The sequence below is a fragment of the Alosa pseudoharengus genome, unplaced genomic scaffold (assembly GCF_046254945.1).
Source record: "Alosa pseudoharengus isolate Yale_2024_CS ecotype anadromous, Long Island Sound unplaced genomic scaffold, YU_APseudo_1.1 YU_APseudo_1.1_scf_2, whole genome shotgun sequence".
NCBI classification, from domain to species: domain Eukaryota; kingdom Metazoa; phylum Chordata; class Actinopteri; order Clupeiformes; family Clupeidae; genus Alosa; species Alosa pseudoharengus.
Genome location: NW_027468663.1, coordinates 44,234,904 through 44,251,373, shown reverse-complemented (window position 1 = coordinate 44,251,373; position 16,470 = coordinate 44,234,904). Strand labels below are relative to the sequence as shown.

Here is a 16,470-nt window from a genome sequence, read left to right as displayed (position 1 = left end):
ATGAGAGGAGGGAGGGACACAAACCCAGAGCGCTCCCTCGCCATGTCTTTCCCTCTCTCTCCCTCCCTCTCCCTCTGACTCCTCGGTCCCAGTCTCCTGTGTCCCTTTTTCACACATACACACACACACACACACACACACACACACACACACACACACACACACACACACTCCTGGCAGCCCCCACCCTGTCCTCCTCCCTCTCCCGTCAGCCCACCTCAGGCTCCGGCCCTCCTGTAAGACGAGACCCTGGCCCCGAGCTGCTCCAAAATAGCCCGCCGGAACTCTGCTGCTGCATTACCAAGATGGCAGCAGGACGCAAGACAGAGCCTTGAACCTGAGGCTTGATTAACTACACATACAAACACACACATACTTGATACATTCTTCCACCCCCTTCTCTTTCTCGCTGTCTTGCTGTCTCATTCACACACACACACACAGGCTGAAAAGGTAGACTGCTGGGACCAAGTGTTGTGCCAGAGGAGGAAACAAACACGTGTAATTTTAGAAAGCCATCATTCCCTTCAGACACTTCCTGCTGCCTCGGGCCAACGCTGCAATCAAGAGGCCCTTTCCCAATACTTGACCCCTGACAGAAGGCTTAGGTGTGTGTGTGTGTGTGTCCACCTCTTCTACCTATTGCATGTACATGACTAAGTCTAGTCCCCTGCATCCAACATCCATTCACACACACACACACACACATATACTGTATGTTTTTCTTGGTGTATTAATCTGGCAATCTGCAGTTTCTCAGAAGTTCAGGGTCAGGAATACAGGACTCTGCATCACTGGGCTTTGTGTGTGAAGCGGCATCTTTATTAATGGGGTCAGGATGTCCCTCCATCCCACAGAGAGAGGAATGCATCAAATGCAGAGCAAACAACCAACTCCAGCCTCCTGTGTGCTGCTCCCTATCCCTCTGTACACAACACACACAGACACACACACACACTATATGAACTCTTAGACACTTGAAGTATCTGTGGAGATATAAGATTAATGGGATGGAAAGTCAGCCTGAACAAACTGAATACTCTGACTCACTCCACAGTTTTACAATTCTTCCCTAAGCCCTTTCTTTGCATGCAAACACACACACACACACACACACACACACACACGGCTATAAATGCACCTGCAGTGGGAGAGTGAGGCACGGTATTGTACGCACATGTGTACGATAGAGATAGAGAGAGAGAGAGAGAGAGAGAGAGAGAGAGAGAGAGAGAGAGAGAGAGAGAGAGAAAGAGAGAGACACACTGTCTGTATGTGTTGGTGGGCGAGGTGTGTGTGTATCTGACTGGACTACCGTGGCTATAATTGGTTCTATCTTTGCTACCATTGCTGGACCACAAACACCACCAGCATGGCAGTTATGCCTACAAACCTGCCATCAAACCCACAGTCATGCAGGTAGACATGCGAATGAGGCAGACTGGCTATAAACATGTGGTCTGGTGGTGGTGGGGGGGGGGGAGGGGTTTTAAACACAAGACCATCTTGATTTATTTCAATCATTGCCGTGCAAACACTCTATATTCTCACCATGTGGCCGAGGGGGATTTTGGCTTTAGTTAGTTTAGCTTTTTATGTGTTTGCATTCAGTGTTTATTTTGTTTACCTCTTCTGTGTTATTTGGTTTGGCTATTATGTTCCCTTCTCGGTTACTGTTTTGTTCAGTTAACGTCATGTCAGATGTCTCTGCCTTGAGTTGAGTTCTATTTTGTTGACCTCTTTTATAGGCCTAGTCATTACGCTTGGTCATTGTAAACATTCTGAAATGTTTGGGGTGTTTTGAACTAACAAACTCCTGTATCCGCTTGCCTCTGTGTTTGGTCTCTTACACAGTGGCATGCCAGTAGTTGCCGAAATCTGCCATACCATGATAATACAAATGTCTTTTTTTGTAATTTCAATAAGCCACCTAAAGTAAACTGAAAGAGACAGAGGGAGATGAAGATAAAGAGAGACAAAAGAGAGAGAAATGGAGAGAGAGAGGAAGGGAGGGAGAGAGGGAAGGAGAGAGGGAGTGAAGGGGGGGCTCAGGAATGCAGAATCAGGCCTCGGCTCATGGGGCTCTTAACTTGATTTCCGCTGAATTCTGCCACTGACTGAGCACTCACAGACTAGGAGCTGAGTGTGTGTGTGTGTGTGTGTGTGTGTGTGTGTGTGTGTGTGTGTGTGTGTGTGTGTGTGACTAATACGTGAGGGTGCATTAGTGTTTCTGTTTTGAGACAGTGAGTGAGAGTGTGTGTGTGTGTGTGTGTTTGACAAGGGGACATCCTGCCAAGGTAGTGAAAGACAGACATTGTGCTGATATATTGCGTCTGTCTGAGGGCAATTAGATCTCCTTCCTGCATACTTTGATTGAGGCTAACTTTGTCAGGCCAGAAAGGAGGGCACAGCCTATTTGCCAGACCAAAACAACTACTGACACTAGGAATAGGCCATCAGTAATGCAAGTCACTGTCAGATTAGTGCCATGTTGTATGGAGCTGCTCAGCCATCAGCAGAAAGATAGGGAAAGGAAGATAACACTGTCTGAATGAGAAGTGCATGAGTGAGTGGTTTACCCTTTTAGTACTCTCATCCAAAGTGCCAGGCAGAACTCAAGGCTAATTTACACCAGAACTGTTTTTGAAGCCATTTTCAGTCAGCAGTCTGACATCCCTCTATTGTTACAGATGGAATTCCATTGGAATCAGTGCAGTAATTTAGACTCACAGACATGGCTTTAAGTGCCTATTACATCCATTAAAATAAGAGAAGAGCTTATCTTTACGCTTCACTTCTATTTTTAGGGCACAGGTGAAGCACACATACATACACAAATACAAGTGAAGCACACATACAAAAAAAAATCCCTCACGGGATCAAAAGAGTATACATACTTATAAAAACACATTGTGAATGGTGATGGTGTAAAATTATTAATTTACTCACACCTACTTCTTACTTTTATAAACATAACAAAATCCCAGTGAGGTATTTGTATAAAAAACAATGAAGGAAATAAGAAGAGAAGAAATGAGAAAAGAATGGGCTCTGAATAGAGCTCCTATTAACTTGTCAGCATGTATGGGTGATAGAGAGACCCACTGTCACAACATTTCCAAATCATGATATCTTCAGGCCAAATTCCACTGCTCACACAAGACAAGAGGAAGATAGAGGAGCCAGGTACATTGACACACAGGGAGAGAGAGAGAGGCAGACAGACAGATAGACCGTGACAGGAAGAGAGACACGGTACCTTGCTCATCCAGGATTTGCGCTTGCAGAGGGTTTTCCTGCGCTTGACGGCCTCCAACAGTCGCCTCTGGCCTGCAACACAACAGTATGGATGATCAACCACAGTCTGGGGGGGGGGGGGGTAAAGAGGGGAGTCGGGGAATGGGGAGAGGTGGTGAGTGGAGTGAACACTGCAGGAGAAAAGGAGAAAGGCCTTGGCGCGAAGGATTAAATCTGCTTTAGACAAGCGACATTCAGCTACGCTGAGCTCAAAATTACATCGGCCACGCGTGTGTGTTTTCCTGTCTCTCTCCAAAGAAAGCCTTTTAAGAGTGAAGTGACAAGCGTATTAGGCTTTGGCACACTGGCACGCCAGGCTGAGGGGCAATGGCAAAGTGCTGAGTGAACCAGCAGCAGCCTCAGTGTAGGAGGCCCAACCAGACTGACACCAGCAGAGTGCTGCCCAGTTTCTCCCAATTACAGGTTTCAGTTTCACTGTTGGCTTTCTGTTTTAAATCCTCTTTTTAAAATGATACCTGATAAGTAAGTAAGTAAGTAAGTAAGTAAGTAAAAGACAGACAGACAAACAGACAGAGAGTCTGTCAGTATGTATGCATGTATGTATGTAATTATGTATCTATCTATCTATATATCTATCTATACACCCAGAAGCTTTCACCACTATCGCTAGTATTAAATATCTATGTAGTTTGCAAGAGAAAAGAGTGTAGAGTGTAGAGTGTAGAGTGTAGAGTGTAGAGTGTAGAGTAAGGTAACAGAGAGAGGGGGGCAAAGCAGATAGCATCTCATTCTGTCCCCAGACAGAAACCTGAAGCTGAGCTGAAGAGATCATCTTCTCTCACATAGAGACAGGGTAAAGGGGGCAGGGGCATAAGGAGGATGGGGGGGGGGGGGGTGCAGTGGGGTGATTTGGGCGGAGGAAGGAAGCAGGTGTTCCTCAGGGCTGTTGAAAGGGCAGCGGAAGAGACAGGAGGGGCAGCAGGAGAATGGGCATGAGTGGGGGGGTTTCAGTGCCAGCCCTTTGTGTCTCAGGCCCACAATGCCAGGCTTTCACACAATGCACTCAAGGGGGAGGCCCCTCCACAGTGGCTGTCTTCCGCTGACATTTACCATTTACCAACAGGTTTGGAGACGTCAAAGGTAGAAAGCTGGCCTGTATGTGCTGCACATGAACTCCATGAACTCTATGGTCCAAGTCATATTCTCACTATGGGAAAGCTATTGCTTTCTAAACCACGTCTGTCCATCTCTCTCAAGTTCAGGAGTGTCTAATTTCTGAGAATTTGCTGAGCTAATGCCATACTAAGCCAGTCTGAAAAAGGAACTGATCAAAAATCAAACAACCTGCATCAAGCCCAAAGAGTCATGCCTTATTTATGGATGAGGAGGCTCATTAATTATCTTCAAATCACTCCAATCTACTAATCTGCTCTCACTCTAATCCTCCAGTACAGGGGGTCAGCCCAAATGTGTGTGTGTGTGTGTGTTTGCTTTTCAGCATCATTAGAGGGCATATTAACTGAGCTCTTCTGCTGAGTGTGTTGATGTGTATGTGCATGTGCATGTGCATGTGTATGTGTATGTGTATGTGTATGTGTATGTGTATGTGTATGTGTATGTGTATGTGTATGTGTACGTACAGAATACTCGTTGTGAGCTATGCTACTGTAAGGTGCCCTATAGTAAAACCATTTGAAAGGGATACTACATAGCTAGTGCTGCATTTGTGCATGTGCTTAAATTGTGTGTGTATGTGTGTGAATGTACAGTATGTGCATATGTGTATATGTGTGAGCAGAGGGAGAGGGTCTCACTAGGGTGTTATCCACAGATTAACACCAGCAGATGGCCTTTTGTTTTATGGCAGCTTTTTTGGAAAGCCTCATAGCCACCCGCCCTGCCTTCCTTCCTCCCTCCCTCCCTCCTTTCCTGTCGTCTTTCTGGTGCCTTTCACATTTACACCTCATCATTTCATCAATGTTTTTATCTACAGGCACATACAGCACAGGTCAAATATGAGAACATCATCACTTGGGCTGCCAAGTGTCAACCACCTTTTCAACCTCTACATCTTCCACTGTAAAATAAAGCTTCAGTGTTTGCTGAATACTTGGGCTTATACTTCAATATGTGTTGGATATGAACTTGAAAGCCGTGCTACAGTACCTGCGTACCTCACCTTATTTCGCAGGCTAAAATTATATACGTAGATGATATCGTTGTATCTTCTAAGTCAATCCAATACACCAAAAGAATTCCCCTGGTTCAACTGCCACTCACCGGGTCGGCCCATGCCAATCTTCTCCAGGTCTTCATTCTTCACATAGTCAAAGTGCGAGAGCCGAGTGACGTTGAGGTCATCGCGGATCCGCAGGAAGTACTGCTGCAGCTGGACCTCCATCAGGAGCTCCAGCAGCCATTCTGTGCCCTCCTCACACTGCATGCTACTCCCCAGCTTCTACAGGAAAAGGAGAGCAAGCGAGAGAGAGAGAAAGAGAGAGAGAGAGAGAGAAAAAAGGGAAAGAGAAAAGAAAAAAATAGACATAAGACATACTGTGTTAACAAACACATAACTTTTTTCCTCATGACTGACTTTTCCTCAAAAGTGCCAACATTAAAAAGAAAAAGAAACCCTACGTGTACACACACACATGTAGTGTCCAACCTGAAAAGATGTGGCTGCACTGTGTGCCTGAGGAGAATCCCACAAAACAGGCTGGTAAGGAAGGCTGGCTCTGTAGTGGGAGCTGAACTGGAGTGCATCACTTCAATATCTGACAAAAGGACCCTGAACAAACTGATCAACATCTTGGACAATGAATGCCATCCACTCTACAGCACTATTAAAAAGCAAAAGAACTTGATCAGCTGGAGACTTCGCTCACTGCCATGCACAACTGAAAGGCTGAGGAAGTCATTTGTCCCCAGGGCCATTGAACTGTTTAATGCTTCACTAAAGGGAAGAGGAGAGATAGACTTCTCTGCTTAGTCTGTCTGCCTCTCCACCCTCTCCATGTTTGAGTACTGACTGCCCACTACTGCTTTACTACTGTTTTACTAATGTCCACAGCCTAATGTTTTTACTACTGTTTTCCTGCTACACTGTTTTTCATGCTATATTAGCACACATGATCAATGGCTTCTGCTACAATACTGAATGGCTGTAACCCTATTACCTCAACCTGTTCTTGCACTTACATAGTTTTTTTATATTACCTTGTCTACATTATACTTTACTCTCCTATTTGTCCATATTACTTATGCTGGTCTCTAGACCTTATTATTGCACTGTTGCACTGTTGGACTAATGTTGGACTACTTTTTGCACCTTCACCATGACACTCACTCTCTTGAGCACCTTACCATGCACACATAACTAAAGGACTACTGTTGGACTACTTTTTGCACCTTCACCATGACAACTCGCTCTCTTGAGCACCTTACCATACACACAGAACTACAGGACTACTGTTGGACTACTTTTGCACCTTCACCATGACACTCACTCTCTTGAGCACCTCTCCAAGCACACAGAACTACAGGCCCTGTCACTACAAGCGTCTCATGCTTGATCACCCTCAAGCACACTGGATTTTTTACATTTAATTTATATAGTATATTTAGTATTTAGTTTTGTTAGTTTTTCTTATCTCCTACTGTCTCTATTGTAGAGTGGAGTTTGGTTATATGTTTATACTTATACTTATATTTACCATTTCTGCTGTAAGTTCATGTTGTGTGTGATGTCTGTATGCTACTGAGACCCCCTGAATTTCCCCTTGGGGATCAATAAAGTATCTATCTATCTATCTATCTAAAACAATCGGGATTCCATCCAGTGCTCTCTCTTCTATTCAGAGAGAAGCACTCATTCAGTCCACTACTATCAGCTCATTAAACACCATCAAGCACCAGCGACCTGCGTCTAAAGGCTCTCAGAGAGCATTACATGACAGGTTCTCAGTCATGTAATGCTCAGTCTCACACACACACACACACACACACACACACACCCCAGGAAGACTAGCTCGTCCTATTTGGTGACAGCTAATAGGGATCCTTTTAACAATAAACACACACACGGACACAGACCATCAGTGTCCTCTAGACATGCTACATAAGACATGTGGTTAGCACACACACACACACACACGAAGTTCATAAAGCACAAAGTTTTGGCATAGGCTCAAACCATATGCACTTCCAGATATTCAATCAATGTCCTGCAGCCCCACCCCCCACCCCCCTTTCCAGAAGAGTCAGCCTCAATGATCCCGTCCAGGCAGACATAAGTGCATAAATGCCTCAGCTGGGCTGTAGAAGCACCTCCATACTCACTCAAGGCCGGGCACAAGCAGCTTCGTCACCAACAGAGCCTGCCAAGTCGCTCTCAGGAAAATGAATAAATAACTAAATAAATAAATAAAATAAGGGTAGGAAGCAACCGGCCTCCCCTGCCTGGACTTCCACCAAGAGCAAAAATGAGCCTGGCTCCGACTGATTTGCCTACTCTTTCCATTTCATTTCTTCCCTTTTTTCTTGACTTTTTAGAAAGGCACGTTGGTCATCAGCTGCTTCCAATTACTACCCAGCCGCCCCCTCCAAAAACACTTCATCGGCCCAACCAACACCCCACCCCATCCCCCTTTTCCGGCCCCTGTGTGGTCAGTGGATGAGTAATGATGTTAGTCAGACAGGGCCTATTGATGTCATCTGCTGAATGCTGCAATTCACGCAAGTCCTTAAAGACAAACCTCAGATGACATTAGCTGGGAGGTGGTGGTGGTGGTGACCTTTGTGTCAGGGGCGGCCTGCTGATATTCTCTCTCGTTTCTGGTAAGTGCTACTAAGAGTGAATGATTAGGCCCAATCTGTGTCATGTGATTTTTATCATTATACAAGTCTGTGTGTGTGTCAGTACAGCATATGACTGATGCATTCATAATTTTGGACTGAAGCAATGTTTGTTAGTACTGTGTGTGAATCACCATAATATGACCAATGTATTCTTTCTTTTTGACTGAAGTAATGTGTATTTACACTGTGTATGAATCACTCTAATGTGATACAGCTGACATTTAGCCATCATTTATCCGAAGTCATAGACTGTAATGTGTAGACCTTGATTTTATGAGTGCCTCTCATGCTCCTTGCCAATTGAATCTGACCTTGGCATTCCAACAGTAGTTCTGCCGTTGAAGGATTTCCGCAGTCTGCGGAGAGGCTGCCATCTCTGCTTGACTGCCTTAGATGGAAGCTCATTTTGTGTACCTGTGAAGTTCTCATGCCAGGGCCTTACTATGGATCATGAAAGTGAGTGCCTGTGCACTGTGTGTGTGTGTGTGTGTGTGTGTGTGTGTGTGTGTGTGTGTGTTTGTGTTTGTGTTTGTGTTTCACATTGTCTGTATGAAGAATGTAGCTGTGTGAGTGAATGCACTGTGTTCTCCTGTGAGAGTGTGAGTGAGTGAGTGAGTCTATGTGTGTGTGTGTGTGTGTGTGTGTGTGGGTGGATGTGCGAGGTCCAGGGGGCTCGCTCCTCTGTCACAGGGCTGCTTTTTATAGTTGTGCCTGAGCCTGCGATGCCCTGAGGGGTTGCGGCATCACCAGGCATGGGGCAGGATCAGCACCCCCCATATAGCCTGCAAATTATGTGGAAGCTGAAAAATGTGGACCTGCGCAGGCCCCTCGTGCCCAGCAGCAGCACCACAGCTCTGAGTCGGGAGGAGTGCTCCATCAGAGAGCTAGTGCTTAGGAAGCTAGCATTTGCTGGCAGCTGCCACAGTGTAGCTGTGTGTGCAGAGTCAAGGTGTAGGCCCTGTGGTCATGCATGCATGCGTGTGGGGAGGTGGTCACTCCGCAGTTTTACAATTCTTCCCTCAGCCCTTTTCTTTACATGCAAACACACACAAACACAGACAAACACACATACAGACACTAACACACACACACACATAACAGTGTTTCCCACAGAATTGAATTCTATTTGTGGTGGTAGGATTGCAGAATTAACTTGAATGCAACAGTTTTTAACAAATTAGCGCAGTGTGGTTATGATGCTAACCAGATTTAAGCACAATTTAGTACAACCTGGAAAATCATTGTCTGGTGGTCAATGTTGATACTGTGGTGGGCCGCCACAAATAAGTCAATGTATGGGAAACACTGCATAAATAAACTCAAGGGCTCAAAAGTACACAAGGCTATAAATGCAAATGGGAGAGTGAACCGCGGTATTGTATGCACATGTGTACGTAACTGTACAGCCGCAATAACCTCTGTGGTCTCTGTGTGCATGTATGAGCATGAGCAAGAGAGAGAGAGAGAGAGAGAGAGAGAGAGAGACTGGGTGAAAATATGTCAATCCTCTCTCTCTGCTCTTCCCAAAAACAACCAAGCAATTTCTCAGGACAGGAGTAACTTTTTTCCAAACATCTTGTCCATGTGTGTGAGTGCAATGTATATTTGCTGTGGTTAGCATACTGTGTTGGAAAATGTTTCTTCAAAAGCAAATAATGTAACTAAAGTAATTAATTATGTCATTTTTGTAATATGTACCGTAATAAAAGTTATATTTCATAGCTTTTTCTGGAACCCAATGTCCACAGTGTGCACAACATGCGAGTCATACATTATAAAACATGAAATATACAGTCAATTGATCAAATATTGTAAGAGACATCAGTCTTGAGCTGGCAGAACATGTCAATGAAGGGGCTATGACAGCCATGGGAATCCAGCCTCCAGAGGTTGCGTCTTAAGAATTAGGGTTCACAAAACTACTCCTTTGTTCCCTAAGCACTTCCTGTATTGACACAGGCAGGGTCAGAGGTCACTGGGGGTCAGGCAGCAGGCAGTCATTCCTTTCAGTCCCACCATTACTAGTGACCCCACTGCTCCCTTTACTTAATGACCTCAATTGCTTCAGAGGGAACCACAAGAAATTTGAATAGACTCTACATCGTTGGTAATTTATGTTGAAATTAGCCTTCATGAACAACTCAGGCAGTTCCCAGATCTCCTGAACAGCCCCCCCCCCATCCTATGCCTGTGACCCCATGACCTGGAAGCAGAACTAAGCTCTGCAGTGGTCAAGCTGTGGTCAACCAGTTTTGGCAGGATCATTCTGAGGAAGTGAGGAAGAAAGGCAACAATTAGGATTAACTGGCCGGATCTAGGATCAAAGGCCTAGGCTAATGGGTTGTTGGAGCCATCTCCAATGTCTCTAAGAAAACTAAAGGAAAACATAATTGCATCCACTTAATTCTACAACAATCACTCGAGTCAGACCCTACATAGCATGCCCTTGATCTCACAGCAGTCGACATTGTGCACGTTCTCCTCACACAGACACTGGAGGCAACATTTCACACCTCAACAAAGCAAATACTGGGGCGGCAGACACACATCCCACAATCTCCTGCTACTTCCTGACCGGCCAAGCAGAGCCAGGGGCCCAAAGCTCAAACATGGATGCCATGTGTGGGCCTGTAACTGTCTGCTCCGCTGAAGAGACACAGAACAAACATACAGAGGGAGGAAAAAGGGTTCACACCAGAGAGAAAGAGAGAGGAGAGAGAGAGAGAGAGAGAGAGAGAGAGAGAGAGAGAGAGAGAGAGAGAGAGAGAGAGAGATCAGAAAGGGGTAAAAATAAAGGCAAAGTGTGGAAGAAAAAGTTACTTTAGAGGTCAGAGAGCAATGTCCTCATCCCATGGACTCTTCCATAGGGCCTCTTGGTGAGCAACTGTGAGAGGGTCTGTCCCACACCAACACAATCGTACAAAGCTGGCCTCGGCAGGGCACGGGGCGGAAGCTATCCGTGTGTCTCCTCACACAGCGGCTGGGTGTCACTTGTAGAGGGACAGTGGGAGATGCTAGTGCAGGGAGGCCAGGACCTGCCGCCTTCAACAATTCACAAGAGGAGAACAGAGCTGGCTTTAGACGTGCAATTACGTCAGCATGCAGGAGATGATGGTATATGTTTAACCATGTGTCTCTGACATGTTCATTAACCTGAACCAACTCTTTAACTCCTGTGTTTAACCCACCAGAAATGTTTACTTAAGAACACCTACTGTGACCTCAGTTTCAGTCACAGGGTGGAGGGGGAAGTGTTCATGGGGATTATATGATGGTGGAGTTATATGGAGTTATTATTACTGTCTGTTAAAGCCGGGGTTAAATGTTAAAGGAGAAATCCGGCGATTTTTCACATAGATCTCTGTTTCTCAAGGTCACAAAGTACTGTCAATACGGAAAAAAAAACCCAAAAACAATCGGTGAGCCTCCATGTCCGTGAGCCCCCATGTTCAAGACCCCATAGTGTAACGCTGTAGCTGCCTGGCTGCTTTAGTTGTTGAACCTAGCAACTCAAGCTAGGCAAAACCAATTGGGTTTTTTTCTGTTTTTTTAGTACTGCCAGTACTCAGTGACCTTGAGAAACGGAGATCGATGTGAAAAAATCACTGGATTTCTCCTTTAATGGTTGGGTAATGTTAGCTCATGTATAGGTTAATATTGATTAAGTGACAGGAATACATTTTGCCAGGACACTTGAAAACAATGGACACATTCATCAAATGAGAGAGGAGGTACAAATCTCAAGTCTAGGGGGCTTATGCATTCTGGTAAGTGAAAACATGACTCACATTCCTAGCCCTGATTTCTCCAATCTGATATCACATTACCACTGTCAAGGCCACAGATGGCACCACCACTGATGCAATTTCATTCAACAAAAAATAGAATATAGTGACAAGACTTATACAACAAATCATCCACTTGACTGCATACTTCGCCACCAGTGTGCTAGACTGGCCTTGCGTCAGCGCTCCCACTGTCGTCTGGGACGCTTCATTAGTTATCCCAGCGTCCTGTGGAGGTGGAGAGGCAGGAGGCACGGACGTGAGGGCATGCCTGCAGTCTGAAATCACTGGCTCCACAGTCTCTGGGGGGAAAGCTTAGTCACAGCAGAGCCATCCCACACGCTTCCCATCAGCGCTGGGCTTGGTGAATAAACACAGAGGCACACACGCACGCATGCACACGCTCACGGAGGGTTTGGTTAACACAGAGTGGGCAAACACCTCTCTTTCCCTGACGCAGACTAAACCCAGACGATGGTGAGGCGATGACACAGTCTAGCCTCTTACGAGCCGCATTCCCCGCATTCTCCCAGCGAGAGTGTGAAACTCCTGGGTGGGCCGAGTGATAATACCAGGAGCGAGCAAGCGCTGGCGGAGGACGACGACGACCTCGCTGACACTACAGGTGCTGTTAGCATGGGCAGCGGATTGGGTTGCAGTGCAGGGGAGCCAGCACGCACTGACACTTTACAAAGCGCAGGCCTGCTGGACAGCATGACTGCCGGGACAGTGGGGCTCGGAGAGGGGAGTGGGGCCGGACAAAATTGCTGAACAGTTAGGGCCGTGCTATTAGAAAGTTGCAAGACCAACTCCCATATGGCCCACCGTCACATACTTGGACCAAGGCCAATGGTCTGGATGCTAAACGGTTACACCCCAAGTAAAAACACAATACAATATAATGGTTTTGTGGCGTTTAAAAACAGCACAGGGGGAGTTATGTCTGGTCATAAAGTAATGAACCTACATGCGATCAAGACTTTTTCAAGTCCAGTAGACTTGGATAGAGACAGATGATTCTCCAGCCAACAAACCAAACCAACTTGCTCGTCCAGCAAAGGGTTAATGTCATGCACATGCTTAGCAGAGAGTTCATCTGCAGTACACGTGTGAAAAACAGTGCTACTTGACAGTTGCTCACATACAGTACGCATACTTGGCACATACACACACAACCTACATCCCCCCAGGTAGGCATTCCTGGCCTTGTCTCTGATTTATCCTTCTCTCCCTCTCTTGACTATGCAGTATGACCAGCTCATTGTTTTGCAGAAGTAGAAAACCAGACTTACTTTGTACACATGGAAATGTGCGAGGAAAGGGAAAGACTTTTTGAGTTTGTCAAAGCGGCGCATCCTGAACTCTGGGGTACAGCAGGGCTGTCCAGACAGAAGCAGAAGGGCAGTTGATACAATGCAGAGCGACTCCGACTCACTCCAGACACCCAGGGCGGTGTGGGTCCCCAGCGCGAGCAGGACAAAAGCAGTCCAGAGGCAAAAGACCCGGGGAAAGAGACGGCTTCTCTGGTCCTGCAGCCAGCCGACTACATTCCATTGCGGGGCAATCCACATAAGCTCCTTTCCAACGCGAGCTGAAGTGTTGTGCTAGCAGACACAAATGGCCAACCCCGCACACAGCACAAACCCAAGGGAAAGAGAGGGAGGGCTCAGAGGAGGGGAAAAAAAACAGAGAAAAGGAACACCAGAGGGGAATCAGCCAACAAGAGAGTACGGTAGGGGGCTGGGAGTGGGGTTGGGGATGGGGGATGGAGATGTTGAACTCTTGAATGTTGACTTGGCAGGCTTCTCAGGACATCCAAAAATACTGAGAGCGTCTCCAATGCCAAGCGACTCCCAGGCACTCCGTCCTCAGGCACAGCTCTCTCCGGACGCCCCTGGGAATAGCTCCATCCTCTCAGGTGTGGATGTGTGCAGCAAGGCAAACAAAAGTCCCGGTGAACGACAGCAGGGGTCCTCCACCTCAGGCAACGCAGCTGCCGTTAGCCGTGCCAGTGTCCAGTCCTCTCTCCATCCCCTTTCACTGTACAGCTATTAATAGATGCGTCTTCTATTCACCCCGCCTTTCACACACACACAAACTTGCTCCACAGACAGGCAGAGCGAACTAGCCTGGCGGGAGAGACACGGAGAGCAGAGAGCGAGTGGGTGAAAAGAAATGGGTGGGAGAGAGAGAGAGACAGAGAGGGAATGTCCTTCAGTGAGTTGGAATAATGTGAGAATGTGTGTGTCCCTGTGCGCTTCTAGCTAGAGGTGGCTGCTCGACTGCACACATGCGTGCCTGTGCGCGTGTGTGAGAGCGAGAGTGTTTGAGGCGGTTGGACGCGTCGTTCTCTCCAAGCGGACCAGGCGGAGGAGCCTGGGGTTGTGTGTGTGTGTGTGTGTGTGTCTCTCTCTCGCTCTCTCTCTCTCACAGTGTGTAATTCCTGCTGTTAACAGACAGACGCTAGGGAAGTGCCCCCACTTTCCCTCCCTCTCTCTCACCCCCCACCCTCTCGGCCCGTGCCAGGACAGAGACTCTATGGTATTCCGATGGAGGAGCATTTGATCGTCAGCCAAGAGGTCAGATTTAACAGCAGGATGGAGAGCTCATTTCCTGTGGGCCCCCTTATGCTAGGATCTTAACAAGCCCACCCCACCACCACCACCCTTCTCCAACCCTCCTACCATTCCTCCCTCCCTCCCTCCCTTCATTCTCGCTCTCTCTCGGTCATTCTAGTGCTCTGACCTAGCAGCCCCTCGCTTCATTGGCCCTTCCTTCCACTCTCTCCTCCCACAAGACTGAATTTCTCCTTTATTTGGTGCTGGCTTTATTTCCTGTCTCGATCCCTTCAAAAATGTTATCTCAACCAAATATACACAAATCCAGTACAGCTTTTTTCCCCCCTCTTCTCTCTCTCCTCTTAAGGGGCGCTGTGCCGTCACCAAACAAGAGGTTAGTCCACAGAAAACACCAAGTTGCGGTTCAATTCCCCCTTCTCTCTTCCCTAAGGCTAGTTGTGAAACCAGATGTGAGGTATTTCCAGTGTATTTCCAGTGGTAAACAATGTGATTCATGTTCTTTTCTGAAGGGGAAAAACAAGAGGACCAATACCGCAGGGACCAGCGCCAGTGAACTAGGGATCCTGGGATGTCATAACCAGCCTGCGTCCAATTAAATTCCTGAGCCGAAGAATTTCCAGTGCGGCTCAGGACAGCCCAGCTTATGCAGCTGGAATGTTCTGCAGAGCAGGGCTATTGGGAGGATGCGGAGACCAAGAGGTGGAGGAGGAAGATCAACACCAACAAGAGGAACCACCAGACAAATACAGACGAAAAAAAAAAAAAAAATGAGGATATGCCAGAATGCAGATGCTAAAGAAAAACAAACAAACACCAAAAAGATAAAGAGCGGAAGATGATGATGAACCCTGGAGAAGAGAAGAGAAAAGGAACAGCTGTTTGCGGGTGGACTCTGATGTGGATTGCTGTCTGACTCCTTCACCCCAGACTATATAAACACAACCATCTGCAGCGTATACTGGTCTCATGATACAGCTAAAGCCTGCACGCAGTACGCACTATCCCAATGCCGACCTATTAATAAATCCTCGTATGTTTGGACATTAAACATTTAGAACGCCTCATACTAAACTAACTTCAGTGCATGAAATACAGTGGAGTGAAACATATGTGAGTGCACACACTGAGAATGAGATTCACTATTAATTACATGATTCATTAAAGACAGGGATGTAGTAGAGGCTAAAGGCAAGTAAACGCAGTTTATCTACCTCTGAAATTTCAGAAATAGAGTTTATCCACCTATCAAAACAGTTTATTCACCAATTGCAATTTTTAGTATTTAAAAAACCACACTGCATTATCCACCTTCACAATGTGTGCACTCATCAACACTCTAGGAACCATTTAATACCATTTGTATTGTTATAAACATTGGACAATAACCTCCACAATCATTAAACATGTTCTGAATGCCTTTTTGAAAAATCAGATACCGCATGGCGCAGTCCACCTTACCATGATCACAGAATTCATAGATTACCCACCTCTTATTTTACCACTACACAACTGATTAAAGACACCCCACCCAACACACTAGACACTAAAATGATTAGTGAGCTGAGGTGAAGAGGTTTCACTGTGTGTTATAGCCCCCACTGTGGACAAAATCCTTGCTAGCTGACCTACAGTAACCTTTGCAGGGATGAGGCTTCGCACATTGGCAGAGGATGAGCAAACTTCTCACAGAGGTTCTACATCTGACACCTCAGCCGGGGGAGAGGGCCCTGCCAGAGACCACCCTACCACATGGTCTTAGTGCCCATCTCTCCCGACTCAAAGGTCTTTGTTTGTCAAAAGACAAACAAAGACGCTGTTACCTAGGTAGCCTAACAAACTACTCAGTGCATAGTACATAGTGTAAGCTACAGCAGCATGCTGGGGTACTTCAGGTAAAAGACTGACTAAAGTCAACCTTATAGATCTCCTTGGGAGGTGTTTAAGTTGGGGCTTAGACCATTCATGTTCAGCGTAATATGTAGTTAGCCTTT

At 46.4% G+C, this 16,470-nt stretch overlaps 1 protein-coding gene across 6 annotated transcripts in view; it reads right to left on the bottom strand.

Moving 5' to 3' along the window:
- tnk2b (tyrosine kinase, non-receptor, 2b) overlaps nt 1-16,470 on the bottom strand; it is a 69,726-nt gene that overhangs the window by 22,687 nt on the left and 30,569 nt on the right. For 4 of the 6 annotated variants that reach the window (XM_076295155.1, XM_076295153.1, XM_076295154.1 and 1 more), the window contains 2 exons: nt 5,539-5,716; nt 3,260-3,330 (listed from right to left, as the gene is read on the bottom strand). In XM_076295155.1, coding sequence (XP_076151270.1) covers nt 3,260-3,330; nt 5,539-5,701 — 234 coding nt within the window. In that variant the 5' untranslated portion in view covers nt 5,702-5,716. Of the gene's footprint in view, nt 1-3,259; nt 3,331-5,538; nt 5,717-13,192; nt 13,902-16,470 lie in introns of those variants that run through there. The other 2 variants (XM_076295152.1, XM_076295157.1) reach the window with 2 other exon arrangements.